The sequence below is a fragment of the Leopardus geoffroyi genome, chromosome A1 (assembly GCF_018350155.1).
Source record: "Leopardus geoffroyi isolate Oge1 chromosome A1, O.geoffroyi_Oge1_pat1.0, whole genome shotgun sequence".
Lineage (NCBI taxonomy): Eukaryota > Metazoa > Chordata > Mammalia > Carnivora > Felidae > Leopardus > Leopardus geoffroyi.
This window is the reverse complement of record NC_059326.1, coordinates 172,852,708-172,878,099: the sequence shown is the minus strand read 5'-3', so window position 1 is coordinate 172,878,099 and position 25,392 is coordinate 172,852,708. Positions and strand designations below refer to the sequence as shown.

At 54.1% G+C, this 25,392-nt stretch overlaps 3 protein-coding genes and 1 long non-coding RNA gene across 19 annotated transcripts in view; 1 reads left to right on the top strand and 3 right to left on the bottom strand.

Moving 5' to 3' along the window:
• Positions 1-3: 3 nt before the first annotated feature.
• On the top strand, positions 4-25,316 carry LOC123581252. Of its 3 annotated transcripts, none has more exons than XR_006703689.1 (6): positions 4-620; positions 1,425-1,524; positions 13,582-13,652; positions 18,691-19,910; positions 20,969-21,091; positions 25,040-25,316. It is a non-coding gene; the product is annotated as an uncharacterized LOC123581252 (long non-coding RNA). The 3 variants fall into 3 exon arrangements; XR_006703688.1 differs by lacking the exon at positions 25,040-25,316 and adding an exon at positions 22,142-22,216; XR_006703690.1 differs by lacking the exon at positions 25,040-25,316 and adding an exon at positions 22,142-22,216 and having other exon boundaries at positions 454-620; positions 13,497-13,652.
• On the bottom strand, positions 7,559-13,797 carry DOK3 (docking protein 3). Its single transcript, XM_045447127.1, has 6 exons — positions 13,578-13,797; positions 12,029-12,224; positions 10,765-11,070; positions 8,876-8,975; positions 8,593-8,765; positions 7,559-8,472 (listed from the first exon to the last, which is right to left on the bottom strand). The coding sequence occupies exons 2-6, from the start codon at positions 12,092-12,094 to the stop codon at positions 7,774-7,776; spliced, it is 1,344 nt and encodes a 447-aa protein (XP_045303083.1). The 5' UTR covers positions 12,095-12,224; positions 13,578-13,797; the 3' UTR covers positions 7,559-7,773.
• On the bottom strand, positions 14,134-19,516 carry DDX41 (DEAD-box helicase 41). Of its 2 annotated transcripts, XM_045447034.1 has the most exons (17): positions 19,402-19,516; positions 19,210-19,320; positions 18,797-18,956; positions 18,645-18,719; positions 18,458-18,518; positions 18,194-18,330; positions 17,734-17,806; positions 17,459-17,612; positions 17,247-17,383; positions 16,247-16,409; positions 15,936-16,067; positions 15,573-15,644; positions 15,341-15,437; positions 15,052-15,201; positions 14,897-14,968; positions 14,670-14,780; positions 14,134-14,488 (listed from the first exon to the last, which is right to left on the bottom strand). In XM_045447034.1, the coding sequence occupies exons 1-17, from the start codon at positions 19,426-19,428 to the stop codon at positions 14,352-14,354; spliced, it is 1,869 nt and encodes a 622-aa protein (XP_045302990.1). In that variant the 5' UTR covers positions 19,429-19,516; the 3' UTR covers positions 14,134-14,351. The 2 variants fall into 2 exon arrangements, with proteins under 2 accessions (XP_045302990.1, XP_045302995.1); XM_045447039.1 differs by lacking the exon at positions 15,573-15,644.
• The window catches only part of FAM193B (family with sequence similarity 193 member B), a 31,476-nt gene continuing 28,192 nt past the window's right edge, over positions 22,109-25,392 (bottom strand). For 11 of the 13 annotated variants that reach the window (XM_045446841.1, XM_045446856.1, XM_045446860.1 and 8 more), the window contains 2 exons: positions 24,561-24,658; positions 22,109-22,491 (listed from right to left, as the gene is read on the bottom strand). In XM_045446841.1, the coding sequence (XP_045302797.1) occupies positions 24,562-24,658 (97 nt within the window). In that variant the 3' untranslated portion in view covers positions 22,109-22,491; position 24,561. Of the gene's footprint in view, positions 23,114-24,560; positions 24,659-25,392 lie in introns of all 13 variants that reach the window. The other 2 variants (XM_045446851.1, XM_045446922.1) reach the window with 2 other exon arrangements.

Below are 25,392 nucleotides of genomic sequence, written 5' to 3'. Positions count from 1 at the left end.
GCTCCTGGGAGGAAAGAAAAGGTGAGTGGACAGCATGGTGGGTGTACAGGCAGGCCCAGCTCTGGATACCAACCTTGGACTGGTGCCAGGAAGGCACGAGCAGCCTCTGAACACACCCAGGGCACCAGCAGGCATACATCTTGTCAGGTGTGGCTGGCAGACCTCACTTTACAGAGGCAGGGGCAATCCCCCCCCCCCCCCCCGGGACTGGATGATGAGGGGGTCCCTTCACTCAATCTTGAGGTTCTTTTCATTCAGGAGTGGGCCGCAGAGCTAATTTGACATGGACTCCCCCCAAGCCAGCCTTAACCCTCGGACCGAAGGGTGAGTCAGGGGCCGGCGCTCCTCTCCCCCGCCCCCAGGTCCCGACAGGCAGGCCTCGCAGAAGCCTGCTCGGACTATATAAGGCGTGTAAGCTGACACTGTGCGGAGCCAGCGGAGGGAGCACACGGGGGCTCGGGACGCGAGGGGGAGGGGTGGGGAAGGAGGCAGCTGGAGCGGGTCCTGGCCATTCCCAGACGGGTCGAGGCTGATGAGGACTCCCAGGCGCTGGGGGCGGCACAGAGGGGCCGTGGCCCCTATGGAAATCAGAGAAGGCTAGGACCCCAAAGCGTGGCCAGGTAGGGGGTTCATCCTGGAGTCCAATGGGGGTGGTGCCTCCCGCACAGGCCTACTACCATCCCGACATGACTCAGTTTCCCCTGTCCCCCACCCGGGCCCAAAGCATTGGCAGAGTCTCGGGCGCAGGAAGCAGCGCAGGCGCCAATCCGCCCTGCCGCAGCCGGCTTCACCGCAGGAAGGCGGGGGCGGGGGCGGAGGCAGGGGCCCAGGCCCGCAAGAGGAAGCGCAACACTGGCCCCGACCCCAGCGCCCTCCGTGGTCCCCAGCAGGCTCCTGCCCTCAGCTTGGCCCAGCCCGAGACGCCCGCGCGGTCGCCAGTACCTGCTCGGCCCCGCCGAGGCGCTGCTCGGTGGCTGGCCCCACAGAACCGCGTTGGGATCGGCCACCCGTGTTCTGACCCCGCCCCCACGGCCGCAGTCCGCTTTGAGCTCGCGGAAGGGGGCGGAGCCACAGGTCACGCCCCGTCAAAGCCACGCCTGCGAGCGGCCTCTCTACAACTGGGAAGCCCCACCCAATCCTTCCGCCCCGCCCAATCGCGAAGTCCCGTTTTACTTTGAGCTGGAAGGCCTGTGGCTGCCCGCGATCCCTTGATGGGGCGGAGTCTGGGCAGAGCCTGGGCGGGGCCTGGGCGGGGTCTGGTCTGCAGGTCGCCTAGTCCAGGGACCAGCTGGCAGCTCGAGCAGCCCCTTGCGCCTCCCTCTGGCCGAGCCGAAAGAAAGCGGCCTTCGGTACCAAACAGACCTAGACATCCTGAATCTCAGTTTCCTACTCAGAAAAATGGAACAATAATACTCGCCTTGCAGGTCCATCGTGAGGATAGGCGTTGTTCCGCGGAAGGTGCAAGCCATCAGCGGCTCCAGAATTTCTAAACCGGAAGGACTTGCGGGTGTGGAGCACATGGAGGTGGGTTCAGATGATATGGGGACAGGGGATCTTGAAGCTAGGTTTGTAGAACCCTCTACAGAAGGCTGAAGATAATGGCAGGAGCGGACAGAGTTGAAGGGAGCCCCTGGCTTGGCTCTCAGCCTGACCTGGGCCTTTCCATTCCCTGACCCCAGGCAGTCAACAGCCCTCTGCCCTGGGACAACCCCACACTGATGAAATGGGCTGTTGCCTGGTACCCCACTCCAGAGCGGTCAGCGCCTGTGGTGGGGGTGTAACAGGGTGACTCTAGCGGGGGTGGCAGAGTCCCCACTTTGTCCCCATGGGTCATCCCAGGCAGCCAGCGCAGGTGGCAGGGGAAATTGAGAGCCAGAGTGTGTGGGTAAGTGAATAGGCGTCCACCCCTTAGCTCATTCTAGGGCATGGCTGCTGCTGTTCTCCCCCTCTGCCATCATCACATTTCCCTCTTCTGCATCATTCCCCTCACTGAACAAACTACTGTAAGAGTTATCTTTAAAGAAATCCTCTTTTGACCCCATCTCCCCTCCAACTATTGCTCTTTTGTTCTATTCCCCTTGGGAATAGAATTTCTCACAGGAGTTATCTATAGCCTTGTCTGCACTTGCTTTCCTCCTGTTCTTGCTTTCCTTCTGCTCTTTCTTTTTTAAATGTTTATTTATTTACTTTGAGAAAGAGAGAGATAGAGAGCAAGTGGGGGAGGGGCAGATAGAGGGAAACAGAGAATCCTAAGCTGACTCCAATCTGTCAGCGCAGAACCTGATGTGGGGCTCAAACTTACAAATTGCAAGACCGTGACCTGAGCTGAAACCAAGAGTCAGACGCTTAACTGGCTGAGCCACCTCCTGCTCTTTCTTGAACTCACTTCAGTCAGGCCATTGTTTCCGCCAGGCCTCTAAACTGATTCCCTCTTCTCAGGGTCTCCAATGACCTCCACGTCATCATGTCAATGGTGATTTCTCAGCCTTCCTCTTACCCTGCCAGGGAGCAGCACTGGTCCAGGTGTCTTCCCTCTTTCCCCTGGCTTTGTGCCTCCTCCTGCCCCACTGGCTGTTCCTTCTCCACTTCCTTTGGTGGCTTCTTATCTGCCTCCCAACATGGCCATAATATGTTTTCTGGCTACATTCATTCTCTGGGACCTCATCTTGTCCTGTGACTATTAATAACACCTATATGCCAAGGACTCCCAAGTTATATGTCCAGCCCTGACATCACCCCAAGAACTCCAGGCTCTAATATCCAACACCATGCACAATCTCTCTTTGGAGGTTTACTAGATATCTCAACTCATCATATCCCAATTTGAACTTGTGATTTTCTGCCTAACTTTTTCCTCACCTTAGTAAATGGCATCACAGTTCATCCACCTGATCCAGTAAAAATATGGCATTATCCTTCCTTTCTGTTATACCACAGACTCTGCAAATTCCACCTTCAGAATATGTTCCGTATCTGGTCACTGCTGCCAGTGTTGTCCTAGCCACTCATCTTGTGCCTGGACATCTTAACAGTCTAACAGATCTTCCCGCTTCCATCCTTACCTACTCCAGAGTCTCCGTGCAGCAGCCAAGGTGATATTTTAAGCAGAAATCACATCACATCATCCTCAGCTTTTAGCATTCCATTAGGTTCTTGTTGCACTTGAAATAACACTAAGGCCCTTAATATGTACATCGCATTAATAAGCTCAATCTACCTCTCACCACTCTCCTCCTTGCTCACTCTGCTCCAAGCATGCTGGCCTCCTTACTGTTCCTCCAACACATCAAGCATATTCCTGCCTCAGGGATTTTGCACTTGTAGCTCCTTCTGCTTGGAACAGTTTCCCCTGATATCTAAACGACCAGCTCTCTCACTTTGTTCAGGTCTCTGCTCAGCTGCTGCCACCTCCAAAGGGCCTTCCCTGATCACCCTATCTAAAACAATAGCCTCCTAATGCCTCACTCGCATCAGGCACTTAGTCCCTTACCCTGCTTTATTTTTCCCCATAGTACTTACCACCATCTCACATTATATTAGGTGCTTGCTTCTTCATTGCCCTTTGTCCCCATTAGAATGTTAGTCCCATTAGAGCAGGGACTTGTCTGTCCTGTCCACCATTGCCCCAGTGTCTGTACACAGTAGATGTGAATGAACAGATGAAAGAAGGATTGAGAAAGTGAAACAGCAAATGAGTAAAGGAACAAGTGGCAGCCTGGGGGTCCTGGCAGCCCTCTAGCAGAGGACTCCAGGGTCCTATTCCTTAGATTGTGCAAGGCTCAGACCTGGATGATGCCACCAGTGTTCCCTGCATAGGCAGCCCAAGGGAAGGAACAGGCCTCAGGCTAGGACACAGTGCCCCCTAGTGTCTGGGACACCTGCAGTTCGGGGGTGAGGCCCTAGAATCCTGGAGATCTGCAAAGACATTCTCTTTCATAGACCATTTGGGACCTCACAAAAACTTTTTTGCCATAAAGCAAAGAGGCTTGGATTTGTAATGAAAAGCATGCCAGAACAGAGATCCAGAGTTCTGGGTTCCAGTTCTGGCCATCACCCTAATACTTTGAGTAACCTTCAGTGTGTCCTGGGATTTGCTGAGCTGCCAAGGGCTGGCTTGTCACCATGGGGTGAAGGGGTCTCTGCTGTAGCCAGAGTGACTGGGGATCCCCCTGGCCTTAGCTTGCCCTATGGCCGGCAACCTGAGCGATCATGGGAAGACTTTCCCTGTCATGGGTAAAGTCTTAGGAGGAGCTTCCATAAGTGGGAAGGAAATCTATCTCCCCATGATTTCAACATCCTTCCAGACTTTTCTGTCTGTGGCCAGCACTGCAAACAACCGCCCTGCCCACAACCTCTTTCACACATTGCGTTTGGAGATACTTTTCAGACATCCAGAAGTCTAGCGTGCAATTGGATTCTTAAATCTGTTGCTCAGGGGGACTGGTCTGTGCTGAAGATATATCTTTTGGAATCATGAGCATTTAGATGGTCTTTGAAACTGGGAGATGGGTTTGGCTCACTTAGGGCAGTGGTTTTCCACCTTGGACTCACTGAAATCACGCGGGAAATTGAAAAAGCACACTGGTGCCCAGGCCCCACCCAGACTGTGGAATCTCAGGCCCTGGGTGCAGACCCAGGCATGGGCATTTTTAAAAAGGCTCCAGGTGGGCGCTTGTGTGGCTCAGTCGGTTAAGCATCTGACCCTTGATTTCAGCTCAGGTCATGATCTCATGGTTCATGATTTCATGAGCCCTGCATCAGGCTCTGTGCTGACAATGTGGAGCCTACTTGGGATTCTCTCTTTCCCTCTCACTCTGACCCTTCTCTGCTCATGCACGCTCTCTCCTACCACTCTTTCTCAAAAATAAGTAATTAAGTATTTAAAAAAATAAAAAATAAAAAGGCTCCATGTTATTCTGTGTGCAGCCAGAGTTGAGCTACACCATGTCTGAGGCCAGAGCCCCAGGCAGAAGTCTGGCAGAGGAGGAGCCAGAAGAGGCTGGGAAGGAGAGATTTGTGAGGATGGAAGAAAACCAAGTGGAGTGTCAAATGCTGCTGAGGAGTCAGGGAGGCCAGGTTGCTTTTGTTTTGGGGAGCAAGGAAGTTGGTGACCCTGATAAGAGCGATGTAATGGAGCAGGGGGGACCACGGGGAGACTTGAATTGGCAAAAGGGAGAATAGGAGAAAGTGGAAATGAAAGTAATCAACAACTCTTTTGAGGAGTTTCGCTGTGAAGAGGAAAAGGGAATGGGGAGGGATCTGAAGCAGAATGCAAGGTCAAGGGGTGCCTGGGTGGCTCAGTCGGTTGAGCACATGATTTTGGCTCAAGTCATAATCTCACAGTTTTTGGGTTCGCGCCTGTGTCAGGCTCTGTGCTGACAGCTCAGAGCCTGGAGCCTGCTTCAGATTCTGTCTCCCTCTGTCTCTGCCCCTCCCCTGCTTGTGCATGCGCTCTCTCAAAGATAAGTAAATACAAACATTAAAAAAAAAAAAAAAAAAGAATGTGAGGTCAAAGGTTTCCTTTATTTTTATTTATTTTTAAAAGTTTATTTATTTTGAGAGAGAAAGAGAGAGAGCAAGCGTGCACAAGCAGGGGAGGAACAGAGAGAGAGGGAGAGAGAGAGAGAGAGAGAGAGAGAGAGAGAGAGAGAGAGAATCCCAAGCAGGCTCTGCACTGTCAGCACAGACCCTCACGAACCGTGAGATCATGACCTGAGCTGAAATCAAGAATCAATTGCTCAACCGCCTGAGCCCCCTAGGTGCCCCCAAGGGTTTCCTTCAAAGATGTTAAATTATGGAGCATGTTTACTTGTGGCTGGAAATGATGATGATGGTGGTAGAATTCATTGGGCTGAGGAGAGGGGACAGCTCAGTGTGCTGAGCTGTGCAGTAAGGAGCTGGGGTTGGAGTGCGGGCTGGGGAACAGACATTTCTTCCATTGCAGGGGTGGAGGGACATGGTGCAGCTGCTGGGGCCCTTGTTGATGAAGTGGTGGAAGGACAAAGGCGTTCACTTCTGTCAGCTGCTATTTCTCCAGGATATCTTTGAGATGAGAATGGGTAGGGATGGAGAGGAGAAGGTAGGAAGGTCTTGGGAGGAGGAAAGCATCTCTCCTGAGAGTCTGTCTATCTGAGCTTCGAGATCACAACATGAGAGAATGTGGTCAGCCTGGTTATGTAATTTCCGTGGCCATGGGCAGCTGCCAGGGTGCAGGCACAGAGGGGAATTGGGTTCATCTGAAGCTGGGCGCTTTGCCAGACAAATAAGATGGAAGGAGAGAGGAGCACAAGGGGGTCACTCCATTGGTGGAGCACAGAATCTAAGTTGGACAAGGATGCGGACAGTGACTGCACAGATGGTGAGGAAAGGGTCTTGTAAGTCAATGAGGCTGAAGAGGAGCTTTATGGGCCATGCTTGAGGAAGAGGGCTGGAAGGAGAAAAGGAGGTGGCCAGAGGTGGATGCTTGGAAACAAGACTGTGCCGAGGGAGCATCAATGTCATGAAGAAGAGGTTCAGGATGTGCCAAGGGCATGGGCAGTTGAGGCGCAGTTGAGGTCAAGGGGCTGGGGGGGGGCAGGTTCTTGGGGGACATGATGCTTTTGTGCATGGAAGCCCCAGGGTTAGTGACCAGAGTAGCATGAGGGCACTACAGTCTTCAAGAGGTTTGCTTATCTCCTTCTGGAACGTGGGCTTCTTGAGAATAGGACCTCACTGTCTTGAACATGGCTGTGTCCCCAGTGCCTGGCATAGAACAGGCACATAAGTAAAACTCTAAGGAATGAATGCATGCCCGGTAGGTAATTTGAAGTTTGTCCTTGACAGTTGAGGAGACTGAGGCCCAAGTTTCCCTAGAAGTGTCTGCACATTTTTAAGTCTCAGTGGAGCAGGCATTTTGGTTGTGCAGATCTTTGAAGTCCCTTTGACTCCCCCTCGCCCCTGCTCCCCCCCCCCCCATTATTTCCTCCCCAGCTCAGGCTTCCTGGCCTCCAGTTAGACTCCCTCAAATTTGTTTTCCATGCTGCTCCTTTCTTTATCTGGCTGTGTCTCTCTGCTGAAGATGAGACCAAGCTCATTGCAGGATGGTCAGGCCTCTCATGCTCGGCCACCAACTCCCTATCAGCCTCTTGGAGCCCTCTGTGACCATGCTTTTCCCTTCATCTCAGGGCCAGTGCATACCTATACTCAGCCTGGAAAGCCCTGGGGCTAGCTGCCCATCTGGTAATGCCCTGCCTACCCTTCACACTTAATTCAGAGGGCACCTCACTCATCAGCAAGCCCAATTTCTCCTCCTGTCCTACTGTCCCAGCCATTTTTATTGCCCAGGACTATACAGGCCATAATTATCTGCACCCCATACATCTGCTCTAGTGGACTTGAGCCCACGGGTCGCAAAGTTTAAGTCTGGCTTATGTGTGTCCCCCAGAACCTAGTACAGGGCACTGGTGTTAGGTGCAGTACACGTGAGTGAGGGGCTGTGTGTCCATGTAGATCAGTGAGTGCCATTGCCAGGAGCTGAAGATTGGAGGTGCACAGTGTGGGCTATAAGGTGGGACCAAGAGCAGAGCTGGGAGGTTTTATTACCAGCAAATCTGTACACTATACACTGGGGGGCCCACAGGGCACATGAGGGGTCCTCCCCAAGCTGCCTGCCTTATATCCGCAGGCTAGAGTGGATGCAGGTGTGTGTCCGAGATGTCCATTGTTTGCCCACCTTCCCGGCCCAGGGAGAGCAGAGTGCCTTTCTCTTCTGTCGCAGAGATCCATACAAGGCTTTCAGGGCCGGTCGCAGGGGGCTGGGCCCTTCCTCCGCTCACGGCTCAGCAGCGTCACTAGCTTGGCCTTGAAGCCTGAGTGAGCACTGGGGCGGCCAGAGCCCCCCACCTCATCACTGTCATCCAGCTCCAGTTCCAGCAGCCTCCGGTACTGGGCCTCCAGGCTGCTGTCGTGGGCAGGGCTAGGCCAACCCAAGTCCTCGCTGTTATGGTAGATGGGGCTGGCCAGGGGGCTGCGGCGGCTGGGACCCTCCTGCTCCGGGTCCCTATCCCTGGGCAGCACGGGACCTGCCTCCAGCATGCACAGGTTCTCATAGAGGTGCTCGGCCTTGCCTGGGGGCACGCTGGCTCGCTTGCACACTGAGGCATAGAGCCCAGGTGCTGACTCATCATGGGGTGCCGGGCTCAGCAGTAGGGGTAGGCTCTGGGGCCCGGGCTCAACCAGGCATGCCCTCCGGGCGCTGGGTGGCTCGGGCCCCGGGGGCACCTCCCGTAGCTCTCCTGGTGGGTCCAGTGAAGGCAGGGAGGTGGCCCGAGGCAGGGGACAGGGCCGGGGCCCAGCCAGCTCTGGCAGCCGCTCCCGCTGGCGGCCAATGGCAGCAGCCACAGCCCTGCACAGGTCGAGGGCTTGGGGGCTGCTGAAGGCGAAGAGGCCCTCGCCAGAGTCACAGCGGCGGCCGGCTTCAAAGGAGAACACGCCCTGGACATGGGGGTGGGGGATGGTTTGGGCGGATTAGAGGTGGAGGGACCCGGGGCACCCCTCCACTTGCCACCCTTCCCAGCAGGGCCAGTGGGGTGGGGTAGCTGCCCAGCACCTCACCTTGTCAGAGCCGAACTTGCGCAGGAAGCGGTAGGGCCAGGTGTAGAGGGCCTGGGGGCTGGAGGGCTCCCTTAGCTGGATGGTGTCTTGGCCTAGCACCAGGAGGTAGGGCCCCTTCAGCTGGCAGCGGGTGGCAGCCTCCGTCCTCTGTACCACTACTGGAAACTCGCCCTCTGCAGGCAGGATGGTGGTGAGGCATCAGGTACAGCCCATATGGGTCCTCCAAAGGCCCCAGCACCAAGTATAGGATGGCTGAGTCTGCACCTGCACCTCCCTGACTCACCTTCCTGCCAGGAGGAGTAGATGGAATTCTCCTCCATGGGGACCAGGCCCCTCTTGGGAGCCTCCACCTCCCCTGATCCTGAGGGATACTCTCCTGTGCCCTAAGGAATGAAAAAAGGCCAGAAGTTAGAGCCCTCACCTCCACTCCTCTTCCCACATCCTTTCCCTGGGCCAGTAAACCAGGACTCCAGGACAAGCAGGAGCACCTAGGGACTTGAGTGCCACTTCAAGCTTTGCCCCTGACCCACTGCATGACCTTGGGCACCGCTCTATTTTCCCACCTGCAACCCCCAGCTTCCCCCTTGAGGGTGCCGAGAGCTGTAAAGTAGTGACACACAAGAGGATGTCCCCATTGCACCTGCACTTGGCCAGGGACTGGGCCTGCCTGTATGTGTCCCTAACAGCTTGGAGTGACAAAGGGGCAGGAGCTTCAGGGATGGGACACATGAGTGAACTGGCTACTAGATCCTCCCCAAGCTCTCTTTTGCCAACTCCCCCTTCCAACTCCTCATCCCCTCAATTCCGCGGAGCTCTATCAGCACCTCCTCCACAACCACCTTGGCCCATAGTAGTATGGCCAGGGTCACATGCAACAGCTTCCTCACTGGTTTTCTTGCTCCTGTTCATTTTCTTCATTTGTTTGTTTTTAATTTAAAATATTGTGTTGAAATACACAACATAAAAGTTACCATTTCACCATTTTAAAGTGTATAATTCAGTGGTTTTGGTATAGTCACAAGATTGTGCAACGATCACCTTTATCTAATTCCAGAATTTGTTCATTGTTCCAAATGGAAACCCTGTACCCATAAGCAGTCACTCCCCGGTCCCCCTTCCCCCAGCCCCTGGCAACAACAAATATGCTGTCTGTCCCTATGGATTTGCCTATTCTTGGTGTTTCACATGAAAAGAATCATACTAATATGTGGTCTTTTGTGTCTGGCTCCTTTTACTTAGCATGATGGTCTCCAGGTTCATTTATGGTATTAGCATATATCAGTACCTCATTCTTTTTTATATGGCCATGTAACATTCTGTTGTATGGATGCACTACATTTGGTTTATCCATTCATTGGTAATGGACATTGGGGTTGTCTGCACCTTTGAGCTATTGTGAATAACGCTGCTCTGAGTGTTCTCATACAAGTGCTATTTGAACACCTGTTTCAATTCTCTTGGGTATACACCTACTAGTGGAATTGCTGGGTCATATGGCAACTCTATGTTTAACTTTTTGAGGAACCTCCAGCCTCATTTCCTTTTGGTCTATCACAGACCCTGTGAAGCTTTAAAGCTCTCAGTCCCTGGCTCCCCAAAGACCCCCCACCCCCGCCAAAGGCTTCTCTCACTCAGAATAAAATTCCAAACTCTGCATGTGTCCTAAAGTAGTTTCAGCTGGTCCCACCATATTCTCCAGTTTTGCTCCCTCCTGAGTTCCTACCCATTCCTTACCCTCCAGCCACGCTGGCCTTTCTGCCCTTTTAACATACCAAACTTTTCCCTGCCTCAGGGCCTTTGCCCACTCTGCTCCCTCTGTTCAGGATGCTTCTCAGACCTTAATGTCTGCATCACTCTTCCCTCAGATCTTTGCCTGGTGGGTCCTTATTTGTCTTTGAGGACTCAGTCTCACTGTCCCTTCCTGAGAGGCCTTCCCATCTAATGTCCTGCCATTCACCTCTGGTCCTACTCGGGCTTTCATGTTCTCCATAGCATGTATGGCCACTGGAGATTCATTCTGTGGGCTTCTGGGCTATTTCCCTAGGCTTATGGCTGCTTGGCAGGTACTTGCTGAGTGATAGGATGTGAATGAGCATGGAGATGAACAAGGTGGGGGAGTCAGGTGGTCCACCTCTGGCCCCTGGATGCTCTGCCCACCAGCCTTATGCTCACCTGGAAGGCCAGCTGACAGATGGGGCCCATCCACTCCTGGCGATGCTGTGCGGCCAGTAGATGACTGCGCTCTGTGGTGGTGAGCAGGAAGGCACCAGTGTCTCTGGGGCAGTTCTCACCATCAGCAGGCAGCACAGACACGCAGTCAGCCAGGCGGATGACCCGCCGTTCCCCACGCCGGCCAGGTCCCGCAGACCTGTCACCTGCTGGCCCCAGGCCACCATCCCGGACCTCCCAGCTTTCCAGCCGTGCCACACCTGATGGGCCTCCTGCATACAGCAGACCCCATACTTTTCGCCAGGACTTCTGTGGGAGATGAGGATGAGGGATAAGACCCTTGGGTAGCAGTTCTCCCCATAGCTCAGCTCTGCACAAGCTGCTTGGCAAATGCTCCTGACCACCCAGGCTGGCCTCTGCTTGCCCCAGAGGATGAGGCCTTGCCAGGGCCAGCCCAGCAGGGGGAAGTCTGTGCTTGGGGCCAGTCATTTGTGGGTTCAAATCCACTCCACAAATTGCCTGTGACCCCGCCCCCCCCCCGGCACTAGTGCCCTCATATCTCAAAAAGTTATGAGAACACAAGGTTGAGACTTCTACTGGATCATGTCTCTGAAGTATCTAGCAGCTAAGCAGATCACCTGACACTACCATCATGTTGGTACCCCCTAACACCCAAAGAAAAGATCGCTTGGGCCAGAGGGACAAGGCCTGGGGCAGGAGGAAGGCCTCAGTCTCATGATGGCAAGGAAGGAAACATGCAAATAGCGTAAAGCAAAGGAAACAGACTGTTTATCTGACCAGGCAGCAGCTGCAGCTGAGCTGTGAGGGTGTAGGGTCTACCGCCTGGTGAGAAAGGTAAACTCCCCTGTGTCCCTTAACAGAGCTGGGAGGAGCTGAGCCCTCTTCTGCAGGGTGGGGAGGTGGCCAGCTCAGCCCCCGGCCTTCTCTCAAGGGGCCTAGGTGCCTCTACTACACAGGGTGGAAGGCTGTTGGGTTAGCTACCCTTGCAGCTCTGCTCTGCCCCAAGGTTTGGAGTCTTAGATCCTCCCCACACTTGGCTTCCCCATCCGTAAGCAAGGCAGAGTCTCAAAAAGGCCCACTCAGCCCAACCCACTCAAGCTGAGAACAGGGTTCTGTTCTACTCCCCAACACCTTGCTTGGGTCCCCCCACCCTGACTCCCTTCCCCATTCTCCTAGGTCCTGGTAGGCTGAGGCTGGGGCAGAAGCCTACTGTCCTGGGCAGCTGCCTGCCAGCCAGGGTCCTCACCTTTCCAAACTTGACGTGCTGCTGGTAGAGGATGCCGTCCTTGATGGGAGTCTCCAGAGGCTCCATGGCCGCAGCCAGGCCCCAGGGCTGCCACTCCGACGGCCTGAGGAGACTGGTGACAGGCCAGAGGGGAACTCCTCACACTTCCCCTTCTGGCCACTTCCCCCTCCCTCTGTCCAGAGAGGCAGCTGCAGGGCTGGGGAGGGGGAGGGGAGCCTGTCTTCAGTAAAGGAGCTAGGAACGGGTAGGGGCATCACATATTTCTCCCTTGGGGTTCAGTTGGCCCAAGGTGCCCACATGTGCCTGGCCCTGGCAGGGGCCTCAGACCGCTGGATGGCAAATGACCTATGTCTGCACCTGGGTCAGCTGGCTGTGAGTCATAAGCTCCAACCTCTCCTCTGTGCAGGGTGGTTGTACACCCCAGCACCTGACATTCCCACAGCCCTGCCCCAGGACCCCCCCTCTAGCCAGACTGGCCAATTCCCTGCTTTCCCACTCTTGAGCCCTGATTGGTACCCTCTCAGTCCTACTCTGCTTGTCTTTATCTTGGAAATATTTCTAATATTCATTTGCTCCTGTCTTCACAGCCCCTGTCCATTGCCAGCCTCACATCTCCCCTTTGAACCACTGTCCCACAGGGCCCACCATGGTCCTTTCTATCAGCCCCAAACCAACCAGTCTCTCCCCTTCCCAAGTCTTTCCTGGTTTCCCACTGCCCTTGGGTCTAGCCTGGGCTCCTCAGTGCATCACTCAAGATGCTGTGTTCTGGCCTCTACCTCCCTTCAGCCCAATGCCTCCAGGGAACCCCCTATCACTGTGCCACTGCAGCGCCAGGCTGCCTCTTCCCCTGGGAGGTCCCCTTGACCACCCCACGCTGTCTGAGCACCAGGGCCCCACCAGTGAAGCTCAGTCCTCATGGCAAGGCCTGGTCATGTGAGTGTGGGTGGTGTGCCCCCAGTAGGCCCCTAGAGAGTTCACATGTTCTTTTTTAAACTTTGCTTCTTGCTGGGCACCTTTTTTTTTTTTTTTTGCCTCACCTTGCCAGAGGCTAATATCGGGGCTCTGAGTGTGTGTCTGAATTCTGGGGACAGGCTCATGTCACTTATTCAATGCCACGTTTAGAAAGGAATGTTTAACCAGGCTAAGCAATACCGTTTGGGGTCACATATGGGGTGCGGGCAGGAAATCTTTCCAAGGGTCTCTCCACCTGGCTTTGTATCCAGTGCAGTCCGGGCAGCCCCGAGCTCCAGTAGCTTGACACCATGTCCTTTGCATGCTCATTGCCATTTCAATGATGAGGAAATTGAGGCTCAGAAACATTAGGTAACTTGCCCCAAACCAAACACCAAGTGACAAACATGGCTTGAGCAACTGCTGTCCTGCTGGGATAAGCATGTGGTCTTGCACATGAAGTGCCGGGCACAGAGAAATCGTTGCCAGTGCTCTTCCTCTGCCTACCCCTTGCCAGATGCTGAAATCCTGTTCCATTTGCCAGCGGTCTCCTGACCGCCACCCCGTTATTCATTTCTTATCTGCCTCTGCCACTTACCTAGGAGCTTCCCAGCAGACGTCTATCTGGATTGCCTGGATCCTGGGCCCAACAGAGAGCTGGGCACGGAGTGAGGTAAGTGAGCACTAGTGGCTTGAGCAGCAGTCCTGTGGCATCTGCTTACCCCCTTGGTGAGGGGAACAGAGGGTTCCTACTGGGAGCCTGTGTGGGCCGGCAAGTGGGCAGGGGGCCTGAGGCAGGAAGTTGCCTCCCAAGGGGCCCCAAGAGCTTCATTCAGCTGACAGGAAGAGGGAGGCTGGGGCAAGGCTGGAGATTATAAAGAGCCAACCAGAGACCAGAAAACCCAACCATTTCCCTTTGGCCCACCAATGCGGTCTCTCGAGTCACCAATCCAGCTAGCCCAGAGGAGATAGCCAGGGCCCCCAGAAGGGGACCCCAGGTACATGGCTCCTTCCACAACTAAGACCCAGCAGGCTGAGTGTTGGCGGTAGCAGTAGCAGATGCCAGTTCCCTGCCTCAGAGGGGCTATGGAAGTCAGAGGGTGAGGCCTACCCAGGAAGCAGGGGTCAGGTAAGATGAAACACAGAGGCGGGGCTGGGCTGAGACCAGAGAGGCTTGTGCTTTAATGACAACTGGGGTAAAGGGGAACAAAAATAGAATCCTGGGGGACACAGGGAGCAGGCAGCCAGGCCCAGCCTGGCCCAGCCCAGGCCAGCTGGGCCGAGGATGCTGGCTTTTTGTCCAAGGGGCTGGTGTGTATGTGGGAGGTGGCTGGAGACTGAGGCCTCTTGGAGACAAGGTATGATAGATGGCTTAGAAGTCCATGGAGCTGTGAGCCAGGTAATCCTTGCGGCCAATGTTGCTGACCTGCTTGGTCTGCATAGCCTCCAGTTTGGGGCAGTCCGTGATTCGATGGCCCAGGCCACCACAGAAGGCACAGCCACGCTCTCCTGAGGGCATGGGGGTGAGAGTCAGCATGATTGCAAGGCCAGGCTCCATATCCCAGACCTTGGCTCCCCCAGGACCTCCTGCCCCTGCCCTCTGATGTGCAGCACAGACTTGTTTTCTGGTGTTCCTGTCATGTTTCTCCCCCCCCCCCCCACTGGACCCCTACTCCTGCTCCACAGTCACCTCCAATGTCCAGCATGGACTCATCTCCACAGTGTAGCACTTGCAGCACGGGTGGTACCTTCTGCTTAGCCTCTAGCAGCAGGGCTTTGAGGTCCATCAGCACCGACTCATCTGTGGAGGTAAGGATGGAACCATCAGGACCAACCCTGGGCCCTGTAGCCAAGACCCGTGTAGCCACAGGCAGATAACCCAGGGGACAGCTGAGGTGGCCCTGGTGGCAGACTTACCACAGGCCTTGTTGATGAAGGTCGTGGCAATACCTGTGTTTCCTGAGCGCCCGGTACGGCCGATACGGTGCACTGCAGAGAGAAGGAACAGATCCTCTGGCCCACTGCCCATGGGTTGGGGTCTAGCCCGCACCGCTGACCCCCAAGCTCCCCACCGTAGTTCTCGATCTCCTCAGGCATGTCATAATTTATGACATGCTGGATGGCAGGGAAATCCAAGCCCTTGGAGGCTACGTCTGTGGCCACCAGGACATCCTTCTTGCCTTCCCGGAATGCCTCGATGGCCTTGGTCCGTTCCTCCTGGTCTGGGGAAGGTTAGGCAGAAGCCATCAGAGTGACAGCAGGAGTCTGGGAAATAGTGCTAGGCTCACCAGGCAGGGAAAGGGTTTAGGTGAGGGGCTGCAATGGCAGCAGAATCCATGCCTATGCATGCACTACTCTGACCTTTGCCCCCATGGATGGCCACCGCTTCGACCCCCTTGAGCAGCAAGTACTCGTGGATGGCATCCACATCTGCCTTCTTCTCCGCAAAGATGAGCACCTGTCCAGAGGACCAACTCCAGTCATGAGGGTTGACTCCAACTGGGCATGCCCAACCTTCTCCAGCATACTACCCCTCACTGCCCTCTCCCCTTCATCCCAGAGGTCCAGGGTCAGCCTGGCTGGCTGCACTCACGGGTGGGGGTGTTTTCTGTAGGCACTCGAGCAGGTATACCATCTTGGCCTCTTCCTTCACATATTCCACCTCCTGCCACCACAGGGGCCAGGTCAGGTGGGCCTGCAAATAGGCTCACCAGCCATGACCCTGCCACAGAGCCTGGGCCCCCAATCCTGGCTGGGAGGGGACCAGAAGCCTATTGTCATCAAGGACTGGTCACCCTAAGAATGTCTGCTGCTAAGGGCTGAGGCTTAGATGAAACCCCCAGTGACCACAAGGTGGTCCCTCAACCCTACTCCAACAGCTTTGATGGAGCCTAGCCAGATCCAACCCTCACAAAAGAGACCCTAGAAGGTGTCCTCATCAGGAGTGCCTGCCTACCTGGATGACATCCAGGCTGGCAGCTCCGGCACGTCCCACGTTGATGGTGACAGGCTTTACCAGGGCGCTCTTGGCAAAGTTCTGAATCTTCTTAGGCATGGTGGCACTGAAAAGTAGGGTCTGCCGCTGGCCCTGAAAAAGAGTAGGGTGGGAATGAGGGAATGGGAGGCCTGGGAAGACCAAGGAGCTGGGATGTAGCCCCCTGAATCAGGGCCAGTGGGTGTGCAGTGCAGGGCCTCAGGGCCTGTCATAGTTGAATGTGGCGTCCTGGGGAGGGTGGCCAGAAGCCCTGGCCAGGCAGGAATGGGCACCTTGAAGTAGGAGAAGATGGTGCGGATGTCGCCCTCGAAACCCATGTCAATCATGCGGTCAGCCTCGTCCAGAGCCAGGTAGCGACAGATGTCTAGGCTGACCATCTTCTTCTGCAGCAGATCCATCAGGCGCCCAGGGGTGGCCACCATCATATGCACACCACTGGGGATCAAGAAGAGACCCTGAGGTCAGGGCTACCTGCCCATCCCTGCATCTAAGGGCTGCCACTCTGGCCTCTTTCCTGTCTCTCCTCATCTGTCCCCTCATCACTTCCGCCACCCTGCCCTACTTGCAAAACACATCTCTCCTGGAAGGGGCTACAGCTTTCTTGACCACTGCTCTGCTCCAAAGCTCCTACCCAGCCATGAGTCACCTCTGCTTGCATATCCTTCCCCCTTCTAGATCACTCACTCCCCTTGCCCCCAGGAGGGTTTATCTGAATCTCCAAATAGGCCTTAGTCTGTGCTCCTGTAACTCCCTTTGTAGGTGTTGACGGGCTCACTTTCCTGGTATGCTGAATTAATCTTTTCTGTATCTGAATCTTCCTTGAGACTGGGAATGCCTTGGAAAGAAGGGTCTGGGTCTGGCCGGTCTGTGACCCCAGAGCCTGGTCCAGGGCATCTGGCATTGTCTCCTAGGGACTGTGCTGTGTGGAAAGGCCATGGATCCAGCCCTGCCCTAGTGCCTCAGCTTCCATGATGGACCACACTGGATGGCTCTGACCTTCCTGGAAACCCTGGGTCCTCCACCTCTGTGCCTTCTGCCCAGAATGCCCTGACCCCCTGAACTCCCAAATGTCCCCATTCCATCTGTTGTGCTCCCACAGTACCTTACCACATCCCTCTGTCCCAACCCAACTGATCTCACCATCAGACAAAAAGCTTCTTGAGGACTAGGTCCACAGAAGGTTTCTGTAAGGGTATGTGGGGGTAGTTAAAGCAAAGGGCCCTTTGGCTTATCTAGGGGCTCTGGGGAGGCCCAGGGGGTGCTTATGCTCACTGTCGGATGGTTTCCATCTGCTCTTTGACAGACATGCCCCCAATGCAGAGAGCGCAGCGCAGGAGTGGGGAGCTATCCTCCTGTAGCAGGCGGCAATAATACTCCAGGATGCCGTGGGTCTGCCGGGCCAGCTCCCGCTGCAGGACAGGGGCAGAGGTTAGCACCAGAAGGCAGGCCTGTCTCTGCCCTGCCCTCCAGCCTGGCTTACTTACTGAGGGACAGATGATGAGTCCATAGGGCCCTTCACGCTTGGAGAAAGGTAACCTCTTTTCTTGTTCCAGGCAGAACATGATGACAGGCAATGTGAACACCAATGTCTTGCCTGAACCCGTGAAGGCAATACCTATCATGTCACGGCCAGACAGGCTATTGGGAGAGAACAGGCCCGATGATCAGGTTCAGTAGAATGCAGGGAATGGGTCTCCAGATGGATACCTAGTGACTACTCCTTCCCATCACCACCCTCTTCAGGGCCCCCCATACTCACATGGTGGGGATGCCCTGGATCTGAATGGGTGTTGGGTGGTGGATGCCTTTCTTCTTCAGGCCTCTCAGGATGGCTAGGGAAAACAACTTTAGCATCATCCTTGTGTCTCATGGATACTTTATCAGGCCCCCAAAGCTGTAAAATTAGCGCTACCCTCTTTGAGTTACAAATGAGGCCCAGAGAAAGAGAGAGAGAAAAATAGACTTGTCCAAGACTTCTAGGCTGAGTGGAGGCAGGATTTGCACCCAGGTCCATTTAAGGCTAATGTCACTTGCCCACTGAAGCTCCCTAATGGCAGAGGACAGTAAATAGGGACAACTGGGGCAAATGTAATTCAAACCTAAAGAAACCCCTCCTCAAATCCCTCCATTCTCACTACCTGACTCATCGCTGCAGATGCTAAGCTCAGGGGAGGCTGGGACACAGGCTCACAGTTGTTTGACCATCAAATTCCCAGTACCTGCAGGAAATTTCATTTCCTTGAAGCTCTTTATGGGTGGTGGGATACCATCTCCTTCCACCAGGATGTGATACTTCTTCCTCACGCGCTCATGCCGCTCTTCAGACATGCTCAGGACATAACGGGGAGGTGTCCAACTGTGAGTGGGTGGTGGGGGTCAAGAGAGGTCCCAGGCACAGCTGGCTCTGGGGTGTCCCTGCCAGGCTCAGCCACATACCATTCCAAGTAAAGATGACTGCTTTTCCACAGACTAGAAAGACATACCTGGTTTTGATTGGATCGTCATATGTGATTCCCTTGGCCATTTCCTTCACCGACATCAAAGCTGAGGAGACAGATCTGGCTCAGGGATGGCTCTTGCTTCCCAGAGGCCAGGACCTTCAGATATAACATGCCTGGGGCTAGGGAGGAGGCTTAGTCCACCTCTCCCCTTGCCTGACTACAACCATACCTCGGCCCTCTGCCACACTCTCCAGGATCTTTTCCTCTTCTTTCAGCTGCTTCTCCTTGGCAGACTCCTTGCGAGCTGAGAAAAGAAGCAGATGTCAGAGACATGCCAAAGCAGTGCACCAAATTGAGCCTTCCCGCTGCTTCCCAGCACACCTTCAGCCTTCTCTTTAAGGTGCTGGTGCTGATCCAGGAGGCTGACGTTGGACTGTGGGCCCAGAGGGATGTCGTCCTCATCTCCCCGGGGCTCGCTGCCGCTGTCCTGCAGCTCCTCCTCTGCAGCTCCTTTGCGCCTTCGTTGCAATAGCTTCTGGAGCTGAGGTTCCACCAGCGCCCCTCAGAGCCAAGCCCAAGACAAAGCGGAGTATCGGGCCAGGGGGCTTGCGTCAGGATCTTGGCTTTTGGGAGAGGGTCCTGTGCCACGCGACATGGAGGTGCCCTACCCCTCAGATCAGACTGGAAGTCCCTAGTTTGCCTGGGGGCCACGGTCCCAACTACTGACAGCTCACTCCACTGGATGCCACCCTCCCTCCCACACCCTCATTTCTCTTCCGACCCGAGGCCCTCACCAACAGTTGCCGCCGCTGTCGCAAAGGCACGTAAGGCACGTAATCTTCGTCGTCCTCATCCTCCGCCTCGGAGCGGCTTCCTGTGGCAGTCGCTTCATCTGTGCGAACCCGCTACAGATACACATGAATCAGGCCCAGGCCCCCGCTTTCACAGCTGCTTGCCACCCGCACCGACCCCTACCTCGCTCCCACCTTCCGTTCAGGTTCCGAGTCCTCCATCCTTTGCTGTACGCAGGCGCGCTACGGTAAAACCCCGCCTCAATTTTTGCGTGAGATCCAATCAGATGTGAGGAGGCGGAAGGTCGGCACCTAGCAACGACCTCTGAGTGCCGGATCGCGCAGAGGGACAAACTTTCCCGAGACCCTGTCAGGCAGTGCAGCGTCAAAGTACCCTTGGGCGGCTGCGCATTTGTTGCCAGGGGCGAGGGCGAAGCGTCATACAATGCATTATGGGACGCTGGAGGACTTGGAGCATGCGCTAAAAGCTCAAACGAAGCCTGGTGGAAGGTCCCACGAGTGGAGATACAGAAGAGACCCGCCTACCGGAGGCCTAGCTTCGCCCAGAGCCTGACGTCATCTGGCACGTTCCGAGACTGGGCCAGCTGGGACCCCACCGGGGACTCCATCCCGGGCACGGGGCGCGGGTAACGAATCAACTTGCACTGCAGCTCTGACTGGCGTCCTTATCTATGTGACAACACGTATGTTCAGAGTGGTGAGGGATAAATAAAATACTGATGACTGTTTTCGCTGAGGGTCTGTACTTATGTACGAAGTTATTATTATTGTAAATGGTGTGATAGAGCTTAGTAACTCACTGCCTGGGGAACCAGAGGCTTCGAGGAGACCTAGATCTGAGCTTCCAGAGAAGTGTAGAATCTCAGAACAGGGAGGGGAGGAAAGGGAGAGAAGCCTTCTGATGGAGGGCCCTGCAGGAGTGAAGGTCTGGCCTTGTGCAAGCACACAGATTCCTCAAGGAACAGACGGGTCACGTGGCCGGCTGCTGTAGGGATAGGAGTGGTCAGAGCTAAAGCTGGATAGGTAGACAGGGACCAGGGCATGCAGGGCCTTGTCAAAAGTGACTTCAACTTCACTGGGGACTTTTATTGAGAAAGAATGAGCGTGAGGGCAGGAAAGGTGCAGAGAGAGAAGGAGAGAAAATTCCAAGCAGGCTCTGCGGTGTCATTGCCAAGCCTGAGCTCCGGGCTCCATCCCACCAACTGGGAGAACATCGCCTGAGCCAAAATCAAGAGTCAAGGCTCAACCAACTGAGCCACCCAGGCAAGCCCACTGGTGACTTTTGAAGAGGAGTGATGGGTCACTACTATTCTTTCCTCCATTCATGTATTTAACATGAGCACGTGCTGGGTATTGTGCAGTGCTGAAGCAAATGAAAGATGAAGACACAAACCTGACTTGTGAGTTTATGGATTAGTTGAGACAGAAATGTAATGGATCTTGACATTCAGGAGAAATATTTTAAGACAGATAAGGTAGTACTTTCTGGAAGCATCACAAGGCAGGGCAAATTGATTCTCATTGTAAAATGGCCTTTCAGCTGGAATGTGAAGGATAAGCAGGAAATGATAAAGGAAAGGTAATCTAGGAAAAAGGAAATGTGTGAGCGAAAGTTGGGAGACCTGAGAGCGCCAGGCCTAGATGAAGACTGAGGTCATCTGGTATTGCTGGAGTGAAGTGCTGGGAGGTGGGGGCTGGTTGTGGAAGCCTCTGAATGCCACCCACAGGTTTTTCTCTGTAGGTAAAGCAGCTCCTTGATCAGACCTGCAATTTTTGAATGATGAAGCAGAATTTTAGATAATTATGCCAGTTCAGTTGCAGCACGGGAGCCTGGTGCAAGAGTTGAAAGGAAAGAAGAACAAAGGTAATACATATACAGACAGGTTTCACAGGGGAGTTTGCATACTTTCTTGGAGATTAGGAAAGTCCAGGGACCAGGAATTGTGAGCCTGTGAGTGATAGTTTTTAACATCTTTAGAAGAGGAAGCTGGCACTGACAGCCCGTGGTGGGATTCAACCTGGGAGGAATAGAAGGGGGAGGGAACAGTTTCTGATCCTGCTCCCACCTCTCCATAAAGGGCTGTTAGTGACTGAGTGGCCACAGCCTCCACTGCTTCCCACACAAGCTCAAGTTAAGTGTCAGTTTTAGAGAGAAAATGACATTGGGGGCAAGGAGTTGGAAACACAAGTGTGTACGAGAAAGCATTGTTTAACAAACCTATTATATTAAAATCTGAATTTAAGAACCAGATTTACTGTGGGGGGTGGTGGGGTAGGAATGAGGTAGTTTGCTTTACTTTACAGAAGGGTTCATTATCCTCAACAATCCAGTACTTAGGTTACAGGTCTCATTCCCATTGGAAAGTCAGATCCAATTTATAGGAACTTCATTTACTCCACTTCTCCTGACAATGTGAACCACCCAGGTTACAGGTGTGCAGTCCATAAAGGCCGTAAGCCTTTCCCAGACTCCATCTCACATCAGTTGCAAAGAGATTGAGTCTCACTCCTCCAACTCACTGGTTTTGCAGAGGGGGAAACAAACACAGTATGGGGAAACAGCTGCTCAAGTTTACATACCAGAGTCCTCCCAACAGGAGGAAAGAGCACAGATGCTGCTGTTATACAGGCCTATGCTCTAATCCTAGTCAGCCAGACTGAGTGCACTGAAGTCACTTGCCCGTCTTAGCTTTAGTTTCCTCATCTATAAATTGGGATAACAGTCCCATTTAGAACTGCTGTAAGAATTAAGAGGAAATTACTAAACTGCTGACACATAGTATGTGCTCAATGAGGTTAATGACTAAGGCAGAGCCCATGCTTCTGAGTACATTCCTCACCTCACCCCCATCCCAGACCAGCAAACCACCAACACACCGAGTCTGTGTCCAAATGTTGCTTTATCTTTCGGCAGGAAAGATCTTCACAGTATCAAAAGTAAAGAATTGAAAAACAAGAACAAAAACAAAACCAAACACAAAGAGAGCAGTGTTGGGCCAGCAGTACCATCAGCCCCCAGCCCACAAGCCAGTCCAGCCCCCGGGCTCTGAGTGAGGAGGCTGCGTAGCACCAGGAAGCGGCTCTGCGGAGGTCCTGAGGGGCCCCAGCACGGCACAGCGTCCATTCAACTTTTGGTTGGTCCAGGATGACGAGGAGCAGGGAGGATCTTGGGCAGGTGGATAGGGATGTGGAGGAAGAAACTGTAGACCTTCAGCTGGCAGTTGGGGTCTCAGGACACCCTGAAGAAGCTTGACCCGGCAGGGGCTGAGAAAACAGGAGAGCATGGCTGCACCGTGAGTGACACCTTTGACTTAGTCTCCCCATGTTGGCTCTGGGTTTCCATGGGTCCCCATGGGTAGGAACAACTGCCTGCTATTTTTACTCCCTGGGCTGAAAATATTGAATAGACTTCCTTGATTACCTCCAGCAGAGGATGAAAGTTAAGACCCTGCCAGGGGACACCTCCCCTGTCACACCTCTTTCCAAGTCAGGGTAGGGTAAGAGCCCAGCCTCTGGTCTTTGCTCTCCTACTGACAGGAAGGGGAGAGGCGGCATATGCATCCTGACTCCTGCCTCAGGCTCTGGGTACACAGCCCAGGCTAGGTCCCAAATCTGTGCCAGCACTGCTTTCTCATGCACTCTCAGGGCTCCCACTCTGAGGAGGGTGGAAAAAGCAGTGGATAGCCCTTATGGTGGGAGTGGGACAGGGAGGGAACATCTCCAGTCTTGGGAAAGAAATCAACCAAAGAGGGAGTCCTTGAGAGAAGACGGCTGGATGAGGTTTCCTGGCTGACAAGGGCATTGGGCTGTGGGAGAAGATGTGCCCCTTTTACTCTCAGAAGAGGCAAAAGATGAAAGTGCCTGGGGTCCCCGTCACTCCTGGATCCTGTGGAGGTAGAAAAAAGAGGCAGGAGGGCACCCTGGTCCTGGCAGAAGCTCCTGAGGGTGTGGACATTTCAGTTTGGCCAAAGACCAGGGAACATAGCCCTTTCAGAGAGAGGGGCTAAGGTGAGTCTAAAGACAGTCCTGACTCCGGGCAGCCTGAGGTGCCATAGGGACCCGAGCCCCAAAGACTGCCCTAGCTTCAGGCTCTCTGGGCTGTTCCTGGGGAGCTGAGGCCAGCTTCAAGGGTGGGGAATCCTGACCCCAAAAATGACAAAGGGACTCGGCTGAGGGTCCAGGAAGTCTGCTGCCCTGGCCCAGAGAGGCGTGTTCCTGGCACTGAAAAGAGAAGTACAGGTGAGGACACCCTCCCAGGGGTCCCTGAGTTCAGCCTACCTGCCTCAGTTTCCTGTTGCCTTAAGGGCAAGTTGTGTGATTGCCAGCCACAAAAGGCCCGATCCCAGGGACAGAGCATGGAGTTAAGACAGGGCACTGCACAGCCATTAGGCTGCAAACCCAGCACCAAGGCCTGTCTGCTAGCCAGCCTTCTCTCCTACACTATGGTTCTCAGCCCTTCTTGGTCTTCTGTTTGCAGTCCAGAACATCATCTGATACGTTAGTATTGCAGGGGCACCTGGGTGGCTTAGTCGGTTGAGCATTCGACTTCAGCTCAGGTCATGATCTTATAGTTTGTGAGTTCAAGCCCCATATCAGGCTTGCTGCTGTCAGTGCAGAGCCTGCTTCAGATCCTCTATCTTCCTCCCTCTCTGCCCTTCCTCACTCTCTCTCAAAAATAAATAAAACATTAAAAAAATATATATGTCAGTATTTCAGACAAAGGACCAGTGTAGGTGGCTCGGAGAGGAGGCCAGAGCCCAGCTCAGGGCCAGATCTCTTCTTCAGGAGGCAGCCCAGCTATCATTTCTTCATGGAGCTTGTCATATTTGTGGAGAATGCTCACCAACTCCTCCATGCCTAAATGACCTCTCCAAGGTCTTGGTCTACCTCATCTGCCTTCTCACTGGTCCTTTGGGGCTGGCCCCTTCTTGTATGGTTTTAGCTGGGAAGCATCCTGGTAGCCTACCAGGCCAGCAAATGAGATTCAACCCTGAGGCTAATAATGTCAGGGGTGGGGGCAGTCCTCTGGGGACTAAGGCTGCTTGAGAGGCAGATGGTAAGGGAAGCAGGGGCCTGGCAGAGATAGTCCAAGGATGGCAGTGCAGGAAGCACCCTTCAGGAGCACAGGCAAGAGGGAACACAGGAGGGTCTGGCCCAGGATATCTTCAGAGAGTGTAACTTGTGGTGCTGTTGCCGTGGAGGTACAGGGGCCAGGGCTGGCAAGCTGCTAGGCTAACTCCATGTGCCCCAGAGCATGAAATGGTCTGGTGGGGGCACAGATGTGACAGAACTTGGGGAGAGGGAGTACGTGCAACACTTAGGGGTCTCCATACCTCACTGAACTGTGCTGGGAGTGGTTTTCTTGAGGCTGAAGTTGGTCCAGTTCACAGCAACTTTCTGACGAGTTTGCTTTGCAGAATCCAAACAGAACCTATTGGTTTTGAGAGACACCAAAAAAGCACAATTAGAGCTAGACCCCCTTTCTAGACCTGTGTGTCCTGGTCAATAAAGGAACCAAGTCAGCTCTGTACAAGTCCTTTGGTTCCAGGGTATTGGGATCTAGCAGGTTATGTGAGCTCTGCTGGCTTTCTGGACAGAGTGCCCACAAGCCAAGGGAACAATGTGTTAAGAGACCAACACTGCCTCAGGATACAGGGTTGCTCCTCACACTGTATTTTTACTGCAGCTACACTGGGTTGCCTTCTGTTCCCCTAGGTACTGCATGTTGCTTTCAGCTTCAAACGTCTATACCTACTAGCTCCACTGTCATGAAGGCCCTGTTTTACCTTGCCCACTTATTCTTATTTCTCAGGTCTCAGCTTGGTTGCCACCTCTACTAGGAAGGCTGCCCTGGCCTCGCCTACGTTTCAGCTTCGCCTGTCGCCCCACTTCTAGCTGCCTCCCCCACAGCCCCATACCCTTACTCTTCCAACAGCACTCAACATTGTTTATGGCTCTCTCTCCCCACCTAAGCCGTGTTTGATTTGCCTCTACCCTAGAGCTCAGCCCAGGCAGAGCAGAGAAAGTGCAAATGAATAAACAAAGTGAATAAAGCTGGAGAAAGCCCTGGTTCTTGGGGCCTGACATGCCTCCTTCTCCCTGTCCCTTATACTTTTCCAGATGCCCTGTCCTGCCATGTGGCTACCTGGGTTCCAGGAGATACAC

Coding starts and splice junctions, on each gene's coding strand:
- DOK3 (XM_045447127.1), bottom strand. CDS start 12,094: ATGGAGCCTCTGGAGACTCCCATCAAGGACGGCATCCTCTACCAGCAG. Junction 8,976..10,764: donor TCTGTCAGCTGGCCTTCCAG/GTGAGCATAAGG, acceptor TTCATTCCTTAG/GGCACAGGAGAGTATCCCTC. Junction 8,473..8,592: donor GCAAGTTCGGCTCTGACAAG/GTGAGGTGCTGG, acceptor CCCCATGTCCAG/GGCGTGTTCTCCTTTGAAGC.
- DDX41 (XM_045447034.1), bottom strand. CDS start 19,428: ATGGAGGACTCGGAACCTGAACGGAAG. Junction 19,321..19,401: donor ACTCGGAACCTGAACGGAAG/GTGGGAGCGAGG, acceptor GTGTATCTGTAG/CGGGTTCGCACAGATGAAGC. Junction 16,410..17,246: donor CAGATGGAAACCATCCGACA/GTGAGCATAAGC, acceptor CTTGATCCCCAG/TGGTGTGCATATGATGGTGG.